The sequence below is a fragment of the Pinus tabuliformis genome, chromosome J (assembly GCF_031772625.1).
Source record: "Pinus tabuliformis cultivar Carrire ecotype Pingquan chromosome J, CPIR1, whole genome shotgun sequence".
NCBI lineage: Eukaryota > Viridiplantae > Streptophyta > Pinopsida > Pinales > Pinaceae > Pinus > Pinus tabuliformis.
This window is the reverse complement of record NC_142295.1, coordinates 155338399-155351070: the sequence shown is the minus strand read 5'-3', so window position 1 is coordinate 155351070 and position 12672 is coordinate 155338399. Positions and strand designations below refer to the sequence as shown.

The 12672-nt window shown below is 34.1% G+C and overlaps 1 protein-coding gene across 1 annotated transcript; it reads left to right on the top strand.

Moving 5' to 3' along the window:
* Positions 1-6727: 6727 nt before the first annotated feature.
* Positions 6728-9736, top strand: LOC149226101 (vignain-like). The gene is made up of 4 exons (XM_089375215.1): positions 6728-7267; positions 7659-7891; positions 9076-9222; positions 9321-9736. The coding sequence occupies exons 1-4, from the start codon at positions 6796-6798 to the stop codon at positions 9585-9587; spliced, it is 1119 nt and encodes a 372-aa protein (XP_089231341.1). The 5' UTR covers positions 6728-6795; the 3' UTR covers positions 9588-9736.
* The last annotated feature ends 2936 nt before the right edge of the window (positions 9737-12672 follow it).

Below are 12672 nucleotides of genomic sequence, written 5' to 3'. Positions count from 1 at the left end.
CCTCCCAATACGCTACATTCAAATATAAATATATTCCTATCCATAATCACATGAGGACTCCATCCTTATTTATATCTACCATAACTAAATGCTAACTACCTACTAGGTTTTCTTTATGAGGTCACATTACGTAGTGAACCTTATTTTATAGTGGACATAGTTCACATTATATTAATTGGGCACTATAGATATCCTATTGTTACTCTAATGGTCCAATAAGCCCGTATTACACCCCTATGGAGGATCCCACCATATATTCTTATGTGAATGAGACACTATATATTTTCATTGAGTTAGTGCCTTGCATAGGAGACATCACCTATTTTTTTAAAGCATCACCTATTTCTTGGTATTGCATTGGTTGGAAGGAGAATAGTCTTTAAAGACTAGTTTACCCCAATTATTTGGACACCATCGTTTGAAGTGAATTGAATATAAAGAAATAATAAATCTTTTAATTGTTCTTCTATTACTTAAGATAAAACATTTCCTTTAATTTATATAAAATAAAATAAATACATGCTAATATTTTACATTAAATTTGAAGATAAAAATTCTTTAAATAAAAAACCCAAAACAATCTTAATATTATTAAGTTAAAGTTGTTACCCTTATCTAACCATTCTCCCTCTTTCTTGATCTAATATTAAAGTGAATAACATTTTTCATACCATTTCCTGAATTTCAATTTAAAGATTATTAATATAAAAAAAGTCTTCTAAATTTCACATAATAAAAAGCGTCCATATCAAAGTAAATAAATTACTAAAATCCCTCTCCATTAAAATGAAGAATCAAAACTATACCCAATCAGGGTGCATGACCACCTAGAAAAGGAGGTCGGTAGTGGCGCTCACCACATCACTGACTCCGAAGGTAATTAAGTGGGGGGATTGTGTGGCCAACCCCCCTACCATGCATGAAGCATGTAAAGTTCTATTTCTCCTTACGTTATAGCAAACCTAGTTTAGTTCCTTTGTTACACTACTCTACAAAATGCAAGCCTTTTATGACCTAATTGTGTTTTACCCCCGTTGTTGGTGGGATTATATTGCTATCTAGACTGGATGGTAATGTTAATATGTTTCTCTAGTCTGCAAGTAAAATGGGGTGAGTTTTGGCTTGTTTAGATCTAGAGTCGCATGTCAAAGAGGTTGTTGTGGTTGCGGCTCTCAGAGATATCCCTTTCCTTTTACTCTCGATGGTTAAGGATGGTGGCTATTAAAATGGAGGTGGAGGTGACAATGAGGTGACAATGCTGCTTCAGAGACTGACACAGTATATTAAAAACATGGCAAAAATATGGATGGTTGGAGGTATTGCATAGAGGAGATCTCTAACTCTTATCCTCGGCTTCATAGGATAAGGTGTCAATGGGTCTTGGTACTCCTAGGTGGATTTTTTTGGGTAATTCTTCATCCCTAGATCATTGCATTATTATTCTTGGCTTATGTTTGGTGTTGGCTCTATGTGGTTATTTTTCTTAGCTTATGTCTGGTGTTGACTTTATGTGGTAATTTTTCTTGGGTTTATCTCAGTGAATTATGGTGTTTTGAGCCTAGCGAGCTTGGGCCCAAGTTTGCTACCATTGGTGGTGCTCTCCCCCTTTGGTTTTATTGTAGTCTTGTAAAGTGTTTTTCGGCTGAAGTCTACGGGTCATCTGTTGGTTGGGCTGGTTTTTGCCCCGCGTCCCTCTCTCTAGGCATGCCTATTTAGTATTCGTCTAGGCTAGGTGCAAGTCTTGGGTGTTGCTTCTTATCTGGTTCGGGGTTGTTTTGGGGAGGGTTGACACTCTAGGACGTTTTTTCTCTGTAGGGCTTGACACTAGGGGTGGCTTTAATGGTGGGTGGTATAAGTGTTGGAGGGTTATATGATCCTGGATTTGTGCTAAACTACTATGCTCTAAATCCTTAATGTCAAGCCAACATATGTGAAGCCACAGAGGGGTTAGCGGTTGTGGCCAATAAGGTCGACCATGTGTCCATACCCATGCCTAAGAGGAAACTAACATCTATCATTCAACAACCTCTCCTAGCATTTGGGAGGAGATACATCAGCTTGAGAACCATGTTACTTAACACCGCTAGGCCTACTCAAATTTAGAATTAATGAAGGAGGTTTCACATCAACTTCCTGGCCCTTGTCATATTAGGGGAAGATGAAACCAATATATCCACTATATCATGTTACATTGGAAGCTCAAGACCCTGTTAGGACATGTATTAAAGGAGAATCATGAGGACATGAATGACATAATCTCCGTCTTAAATTATATTCATAGGGTCGAATGGAAACAACAATCATCTCTCGAAAGGATGGATGCTCGCTTAGCACACATAAAGAGACACATATAATGCGTGTTCAAGCCCTATGTGCCAGTTGATACTAATGTAAAGAACCCTTCTTCGGTGGCATCTTTGGACCATGTGTCCATACCCATGCCTACGAAAAAAATAACATCTATAATTCAGCAACCTCTCCTAGCATTTGGGAGGAGATACATCAGCTTGAGAATTATGTTACTTAACACCGTCAGGCCTACTCAGATTTACAATTAATGAGGGAGGTTTCACATCAACTTCCTGACCCTAGTCATATTAGGGGAAGATGAAACCAATATATCCAATCTGTCATGTTACATTGGAAGCTCAAGACTTTATTAGGACATGTATTAAAGGAGAATCATAAGGACATGAATGACATAATCTCCTTCTTGAATGATATTCATAGGGTCGAATGAAAACAAAAATCATCTCTCGAAAGGATGGATGCTCGCTTAGCACACATAAAGAGACACATATAATACGAGTTCAATCCCTATGTGCCTGTGGATACTAATGTAAAAGACCCTTCTCCAGTGACATCTTTGGAAAATTGACTTGGATGTTATGCAATTTTTTTTTTTTAGTATGTTGTCTCATTGTTATATGGCTTGGCCATGATCAATTGTTGTTCCTTGATTTTGTTGAAACTCAATGTCTTTTTATATCGGCCAACATATTCGATTTCCATTGTGGCAAAGTGAGGTCGGTAAATAATTTTACCAATTGGTCCACCGATGACTTAACTTGATTTCTGAAGGCAATACAAATACAAGATACAAAAAAATGAAGAGTCAAAAAAAAAGAGTCAAAACTAAAATACAAAATATATATATATATATATATATATATATATATATATATAAAATTTGAAATTCAAATAAATTTTCTATTTATTAATTTTTAGTTAATTAAATTTAGTTAGAAAACTAAAAATTTGATTATTGTCCTTCCTACTTAAATTTAACTACTTCAAATTTATTATTTTGTAATTAAAAAAAAAATGAACAAAAACAAAACTTTTAAAAGAATATTCTAATCTTATCATATTTACATGTTATTTCATAAAATCAATTTTTTTCTAGACTCGCCCTACCCCTAAGTATGACGGAAATATTGTAATGGCCATAAAATAAAATGTCAAATCAAAAAGTAAAATATTCAATTTGCACATTGAGTAAAATATTTCATATATATATATATATATATATAGAGAGAGAGAGAGAGAGGGGGGGGTTATATTTCATTGATATATATGTTTTACCTCTGAGTGTCCGAGGGCGTTTATTAAAATTATACTAATAAGAAAAAAAAATTAATCTAAACAATGTGAATCATAAATAAAATATTTCAATTTTCATATTGAGTAAAAACATTTTATTAGTGTCTTGCTCAAAATAAAAGGGTTGTGTAATGAACATAAGTCCAATTCAACCTCAAATCTATCAAGTGCCTCTATATATTGAAAACCTTGAGATGCAAATGTTTTTTAAAGTTTTTCATTCTAATTTAAGAGGTTTACAACTGAAAAGATTTGATCCTTCTTTACACTTGATAAATCTAGGATTAACATGAATCTATGCTAATTTTATTTTATTTAATCTCATATTTAAAATAATAATGTTTTTCATATTTATAATTTTATTTAGAATTATTCCACTTATTATTTTGAATATATAAAATTATTATTTTTATTAATTTTATATAGAAATTAAAAACATATATTTTAAATTATATTAAATATTTCTATATTAAAATAAATATTAGCGTTACCCCTCAGATGTAGGTGGCAACTGTCAAAGGTTGTCCTAATAGCATTTATCGCCATTTTGCAAACACATCACAAGTGGTGGCGATATGAAGCCTTCAATTCATCCTCTTGGTGCGCATATCCATTGATCTCGATGAAGCTTAATTTAATGCACCATATCCATTGTATGATCTCCAAGTACTTAGCAAGCATGCCTAATTTATTCAGCACTCCCCTCCCTCGTCGATGGCACTCCTTCTGGCTATCTAACTCCCTCCCACTCGGCTTTTTCATAATGAACCTTTGTCTCTCCCTGAGCCATACTCTCTGATGCCCACCTAGAGAACAATGGTCATACCCCCCTACAACTCTACACTCCCCTTCTTCCCTCTTTGGCTAGCTAATATGGTTCGTGAGCACGGACATGTTAGGCAAGGAGGAGGTGGTTGTGGTTGTGGGCAACCTCCTCGGGCTATAGATTATGTTGAGAATTTTCTCTTTATGACCCTTACATTCCAATGAGCAATCGTCATAAGGTCGCTTCTCTTGAAGTTGATGAACGTAGGTGCCTTGGAGATGGGAAATGGGCCCTCCGAAATTTACTTGTCAGGCACTTATGGAAACAAAATCATGCTAAAGATGTTGTTGAGTTGAAGGTTAAAGAGGCCAATGCCTAGGTTAATCACTTAAGCTCGTCTCTGCGTCAACTATCCTACCTCTTTGGTATCTCCTTCCCTCATGTCCCACTCATTACCTCCTCATCGAGCTCCCATGATGGCAATGACTCCCTCTCCAACTCATGCTCCCTTCCCTCCCTCGTTTCCCATATAGATGAAGCTCTGCAGTAGGTTCATGTGAGCGTGGAAGCTATGAAGGCGTCGAATCAACAAGTTTCCAGTTCATATGGGTGTCCCATCATCGAAGAGAGACCGTATGAAGCTGCAGCTTGAGTGTCAAGCAACAATATGCAGGATACCTCTATCTCCTCCCGAGGCAAGTAACCTATTTCATATGTCTTTCAGAACGATCCATAATCTCAACTCAGATTTTCATTCTCTTTGGCTTTTTTAAGCTTGCTAATTTGTTTCAAAACTCAGTTTTCCACAAAGTATTTTTGGACTTCTAATTTCACTCTAGGACCTTCTAGTTTTCCAATGATGGGAAGTTGGTCCCATGAAGGCTCTCATTGTCATTACTATAGCTCTATAAATATCGTACATCACTTTTGCTAATATTATTTAATCATAATAATGACTTTTCATATTAACATGGTAAGTACTTGTCACAACCCTAGGATTCCTAAAGTAAAGCCTTGTGGACTACAACTCCTTAAATGTGTGATTGAAGTACAAATTACTCCACTAATATTAGGCCTCCAAACAAATTTAATTATATAATCTCTATACCTTTGTTACTTGGCCAAATATCATAATTGTTCCATATAATACAAGTAATCTTATTGTCTAATCTACTTTACTTCATCTTTCATTCACTCTAGACTTGTACATCATAGAGATGACATTAATTCATTATTAGCGTCATCAAACACATACACATTATTCAGAAAAATGGCCCTCCAACCTTAAGCTTTTTGTTATAATTCATAGATACAACAATCCTAAGCGGGACTGGCTTGGGTCAACAAGGAGTACATAGCTAGAAATCAAAGTTACAACAAGGAGTACATAGCTAGAAATCAAAGTTATAGAACATAACTTTTTTTCCACGCAGTTGTCTATAACGCGACTTTTTGAAAGATTGCAAGTTTGATAGCTAGTTTCTGCACAATGAAAGCGTCCCAGGGGTTTTCCAGGGTGCTGAATCCAAATATGCAGTTAAAAAACCATTTTAACTACAACAAATCAAGATTTAACTTCAATTTCTTCCGCCAGATTCCGTCACCAGAATCTCCAAAAAATCACATTATAGACAACTCCTTTTTCTACCTGAAACCCCACCAGGGTCGTCTTGGCAACTTTCATGGGTTGTGCGCCTTGGGCCGGGCCAACCTTCATCGTTCCGCCTCGCACGATACGGTCTCGTCATTCACCCGTTCAACCCAATTGTTCTGCCATGTCGCGTCAAAGGGTCGGTATGATCCGAAACAAATTTGATACCATTCTCATAATCCCTTCCCTACTTTTCCCTCGCTATTCTCTACGTTTCCTTCTGAACTGGTGATGATGGATGCAGTGAGCGATGGAGTGACGCAGTTGTTCGGCCAAACCGCCCTTTCGCACAGCTTTCTTGTGAAACCACCAATCTCACAATTCAAGACTCCCAGGATTCCATTTGTATTCGTGGGGCACACACCATTGTAAAGGATAACGTGCCTCACGATCCCTGGAAACGTGGGAGATCCAGATTCCATCTCCATATTTTAATGGAAGAAAATTCATGTGCGTGGGTTAACTTCCACCCTGAATAATATTTCACCCACCGCAATTTAGCCTGGACAGGGAATTTTAGCCTGGACCATGAAATTTTCTCAAATCATGGTGGCGTGAACCGAATTGAAAAACAAAACAAAAAAACGAATGTTCTCACGAATCATAGCCTGTAAGTTGGCTTATACGCCACTAATGATGTTACTGGGTTCCGTGCGCCTTACACTCAGTGCAGGTTACTATATAACAGGATTCTCTTCTGCTTTATCTCCACCAATTCACATTATTTCTCGGCATATTTCTGTGAATTATATCGACGAGCTGTTGTTTTTTTATAATGGCGAGTATTTCAAGGGCGACCCTGTTTCTGGTCCTGGCAGCCTTGTGGGCTTTATCAGTGAATGCCATGGATTCTACTCCTGGATTTACAGACAAAGACCTCGAGTCTGAAGAAAGTCTGCGAGTCCTTTATGATAAGTGGGTGCTTCGGCATCGCTCAACCAGAAATATGGATCCGGATGAGCATGCCGAGCGATTTGCAATATTCAAAGAGAATGTGAAATACATCGACTCTGTGAATAAGAAGGATGGTCTGTACAAACTTAAATTGAATAAGTTTGCAGATCTGAGTAATGAAGAATTCAAAGCCATGCACATGAAAACGAAGATGGAGAAGCACAAGAGTCTGCGGGGAGACAGAGGAGTGAAGAGTGGATCATTCATGTACCAAAATTCGAAGCGCTTGCCAGCGTCTATTGATTGGAGAAAAAAGGGAGCAGTAACTCCTGTGAAGAATCAAGGCCAATGCGGTATGATCAGAGAAATAATTTCAATTTCAAAACAGCATATAATTAGATAGAGATTCTTAAGTAAATCATAGTTTTCGAATGTGTGGATGGTAGATTTTGGGATCGAATTTAATTTCATTGTTATATTTTGAGAATATTTTGGAATTAGAAGGTCAGTAAAGATGTGTAATAATTGAATTTTTATATTAATAATAAATTTCGAAAATATTTTAGAATTTGATGGTTAAAAACATTAAACTGTTAATCAAATTCAAAAATATTCTCAAAATGGACAAATCAATACAATAACATAATAATAATAACAAAAAAATAAAAATTTACCATGCCATATCAGGTAGAGAATCTTAATTTTTGTTGTTGCTGATATACTGTTTTTTTTCTGGTGTTTCAGGAAGTTGTTGGGCATTTTCAACTGTGGCTGCTGTAGAGGGCATCAACTATATCAAAACAGGCAAGTTGGTTTCCCTATCAGAGCAACAATTGGTAGACTGCAGTAAAGAAAACTCAGGTTGCAATGGAGGGCTTATGGACTATGCCTTCCAATATATAGTAGAAAATGGAGGGATGGTTACTGAAGATGACTATCCATACACTGCTGCAGATGGCGAGTGCAAAACCACAAAGGTGCAATAATAAGTCTTAATCATTAATACTGAGATGGATTTATGGAAGATAGTTAAATTTTATTAAGATTTGAAATTTTTTTAATATATATATTTTTAATTATTTTTATTTAAAAAGTCAGAGTGTTCTTTAAATATATTTAAAATTTTATTTTATTATTAAATTTTATTGATAGTTATATTAATAAAACAAAAATTTAAATTATATAATATTAAAATTATTTTAATATTTTAATCTATTGATCAATTTTTTAGGTATAAAAAATTATATCAAATTAAAATATGCAGCCCATTTAACTAAGGATTTCCTAAAAACTTGTGAAATTCAATTTTACATACTTTAACTCCCAACTTGAATGAGAACTTGTGTGAAGCCAACATGTGGAACTTCCACTTCCTCTATATGCATGTTTCCAATTTTAAAGTGTATACAGGTTTGTGTTAATATTTATGTTTAAGTTATTAGTGTATGTAATTATTTTAATTTTAAGAGTTTGATGGATTAGTTAGGGTCGTTGAGTATCTAAAGTTTTCTAAAAAGGATTTTGAGGTTAATCTTGGTATTAGTTCTTTTTATTGTGGTTTTCACAATATTTTTATAGTAAAAGTATTAGCATTAATACCAATAGATTTATACTGTATAAACATATCTTATACCAATGAATAGAGAATCATTTAATCCTAGTTAGTGGAATCAAAGTTCTTTTATTTTTCAATGTTACTTTGTCACCACATAGATTGTGTCATCATTCGAATTGTGCCACAATATTAATAGCAGGTTTTTAAAGTATATATTTAGGATTCATTCATAAATCATGGATTTATAAGATGCTCTCACTAAGATAGAGATAGTTTTTATCCCCTATAGCTAGTTCTTTCTCTCAACCCCTCCCCATGAGATTTGAACCTATGACCTCATGGGGACTAGACCCTACACAAACCAATTAGTATATGTGTCATGGGTTTCATAAATCATAAGCTATGTGATTGACATAATCTCAATAATAATTGTTATTTTGATTATGGTTCAATCCTTAATCATGGTAGATTTTCACAACTAGTCATATTTGATTCTCAAAGCATTATTATATAGGCTCTACTTATTAATAATAATAATGTTTATAATAATAACATCATCTAATTTGTAAAACAATTGAGTCATTATTTTGTTTTGTTTTGACATAGATTGAATTAGAAGAAGTAGCTGCAGTTATTGATGGCTTTGAAGATGTCCCTGCTAACGACGAAGGGGCTCTCAAAAAAGCAGTAGCTCATCAACCTGTCTCTGTAGCCATCGAAGCAAGCAGTCAAGATTTCCAATTTTATGCCGAGGTAAGTTGTTATGATCTTTTATATTGTCATTGAGAATGAATAAATAAGAGATGAATAATTTAGCAAGTGTAACTAACCAAATTGTGTTTCTTATGTAGGGAGTATTTACTGGTCAATGCGGCACTGAACTTGACCATGGAGTTGTAGCGGTTGGATATGGCAAGTCATCTGAGGGAGTTAATTATTGGATAGTTAAGAACTCTTGGGGACCTGAATGGGGAGAAGAAGGATATATTAAAATGCAACAAGGCATTGAAGCACCAGAAGGGTTGTGTGGTATTGCTATGCAAGCTTCATATCCAACTCTAAACACTGAAGATGTTGATATTGAATTGGATGTTGGTCACATTAGCGATGAATTGTAACAATTTCCATGATGAAAGTTTGGCAAAATAAAATTAAGATACAATATTGTATTGTATTGTATTTTATGATATTATTCTATTAACCATAGCATATTTTATAAAAATTTAATAGGTAAAATACATTATTAATTTATTTTGTAGAAATTTGATACCTTGAATATATTATTGCATTGCATTATTAGTGATAATATATTGAATATATTATTGCATTGCATTATTAGTGATAGTATATTAAAATAATTTTAATTGGAAATTTAATTGTGTTTTTGTGAATAATATTTGTGAAAAAAGTAAACTATAAAAAGAAGTTTTATATTATTAATTTTTTTTTATTATTTTACAATTGTTTTCAAAAATAAATAAATTTAATTATATATTTCATTTATTAATATTTCTCTATTTATTATATTTTCAATTCATTTGAAAAATTGTATTTTCTATTTTTTAAAAATTGCATATATATATATATATATATATATATATATATATATATATTACATTTTATTTTTCAATAAAAAAATATTAGAACTTTACTTTTAACACTTAACAACACTTATATGATAGATCACTTTATTTTTTTGAATGAAAATGCATCCTAATAAATAAACTTACAATGATGTAAGATAAAATTCTCATTACATCATTTCCCTCAACCTCTCTCTCTTATCCTTCTCTTTCTCTCTAACATTTCTCTCTCAATATCTATATCTCTTCCTCCCTCATTGTCTTTGCCTCTCTCTTCTTCCCTTCCCCCCCCCCCCCCCCCACCACGCCCCCACCCCCCCATCTATATCTCTATCTCCCCTTGTCTCTCCTTCTCACCCCCAAAACATACACACTCTCTTTGAGTGTAAGCACATAAAAATTATTCAACCATAAATACAATACTTGAATTTTCATCCTAAATAAAATGTTTTCTTACACCAAATGTTTGCTTCTTGAAACTATAAACTATTTATAATTGGGTACATTCTTATTATTCCCATTTTCCATCATTCAACATTGTTAATTACTTTTCATTCAAACATGGTAATAGAAAATAACTACCATTGAAAATTATTTGGGGTTTACACTCCATAAGTCACAATGATTGAATTTCAAGAGAACTATTATTAATATTGGAGAGGAACAAAGACAACGTATGTTGTTTACTACAGTAATCTGAGTTAAATATTTGAATGGTATATGATTCCAACTACTCTTTTCATATGATCGATATCGGAAAATGGAAAAAACAATAGGTATGACAATAGGAACAGTAGAAGAAAATAGTTTCAGATTGATTGCAATGAAGATTGTTTGTAATTGACTATATTCTTAGTATTCACATTTTCTATTTATCAAAATTGTTACATTGACATTTTGCATTCAAAATTTGTATTTCATCATTTTTCATCATTCAAGTTACTAACAGACTCTCTCATCTCAACAAACTGAGGTAACCAAGCAAATTTTAAATTAAATTGACCAAATTAATCTTATACATATTTAGCATATTTAAAATGATCAAAATAATTAGATGTTCAACAAATTTTGTATGACTGCACATGGTTGAAACCAGCCTAGATCCATCTTAACACCGGATCTATCAAGCGCTAAGAGGGATCAAATCTCTCAAGGTGCAAACCTTTCCTCAAGTTTTGCACTCAAAAAAGAGGTTTACACCTCAAGGGATTTGATCCCTCACGACGCTTGATAGATTCAATGTTGAGATGGATCTATGATGGTATATAATTTGTTCGAAGTTAATTTATATGTTGTTAATCGGTTATTTTTCAAAATTGTGTGTAAAGAAATTACAAGAAATTTTAACTAAAATTTATTAACAGCAGCATAGTTCTATAGCAGCATAGTCCCAATCAAAATATGTTAACACAAAATTAAATACTAACAAGTTGGATAGTTGCCATAGTCTCTGCCTTTTTGGTAGTTATATTGCTTAAATATATGTTATCATGACACCATCTTTGGCATCACTTAGATTTTTAGAATTCGTGCCTAGCAAAAAAGGCAGAAAATAAGTTTATTCTTATCATGAAATAAAGCATACCAACAACCTCTGAGCAATGGTGTTGGCTGGCGTTGATTCCCATTGAAATCTCCTTATTACAATAAACTTATTTCAAGATGATTGAAAGAGGGTTGGGGAGAGTGAGGATAAAGTTGACATTGTGAAGTGGAATTCCTCGTGACCTACTCCTCAATCAATAAATTGAGACAATGATCTGCTCATCACACTCCACATTGAAAAGGCACACTTTGCAATTTCCCTCATACGCAACAAAAATTTTCCCAACAATTCACATAAAATTATTGTCCCACACCTTCATCTGCCACATTAGGAATCCGCAGAACACCCTTAATGAAACCTATGTAGTGTGACGTTAAACTCTTTGTTAAATGCCATAAACATTTCTATCTCCCACCTCTCGTCAACTGCGCCTTGTGCCTTTATCAACAGATTTTATAGTTTACACAAGATGTGATTGTGGGAAATGAATATTCTTGTCATATAATGTAAAATTACCTGTCCCACCACAGAGGCTTCACTAGGGGTGCAGTACCATACCACATGTGTTCATATTGGGGGAGATATATTGAGGAAAAAATGACATAATGTATTGAGCATATAATAAGGGGTAAAGGCTTTTTATATTGGTAAGTATATGATCCAGGATGTTTTCGCTTATAGATGTACTGAAAAGAATTGCATATAAAATTGCAGCTTAACAAATAAATGTGCACATTTGAAAAGAAGAAGAAAACACATAAAAAGGCACAAAAAAGGAACACCAAGGCTTGATAACGGAGTTCGTCCAATTTGGACTACGTCTCTGGGCCCAGCTCAACAATGGGGAGGCCTTTTCTTATTAAATGGCATGAATAAACAGAGTTACAATCATCAATATGTCCATAAAGAGGCTTATACCTCCAATCTGCCTGATGGCTATGAAATGGATGCCGGAGATGGAGTGGTGTGCAGCGCCAAAGCTTCTTGCAGCTGTAGAAGGGACTGGAATTGCGTAACTGTTCAAAAAAGCTCAACAGATGCTCTCGGCCCCTGCGAAACAGTGTGTTGCAACCA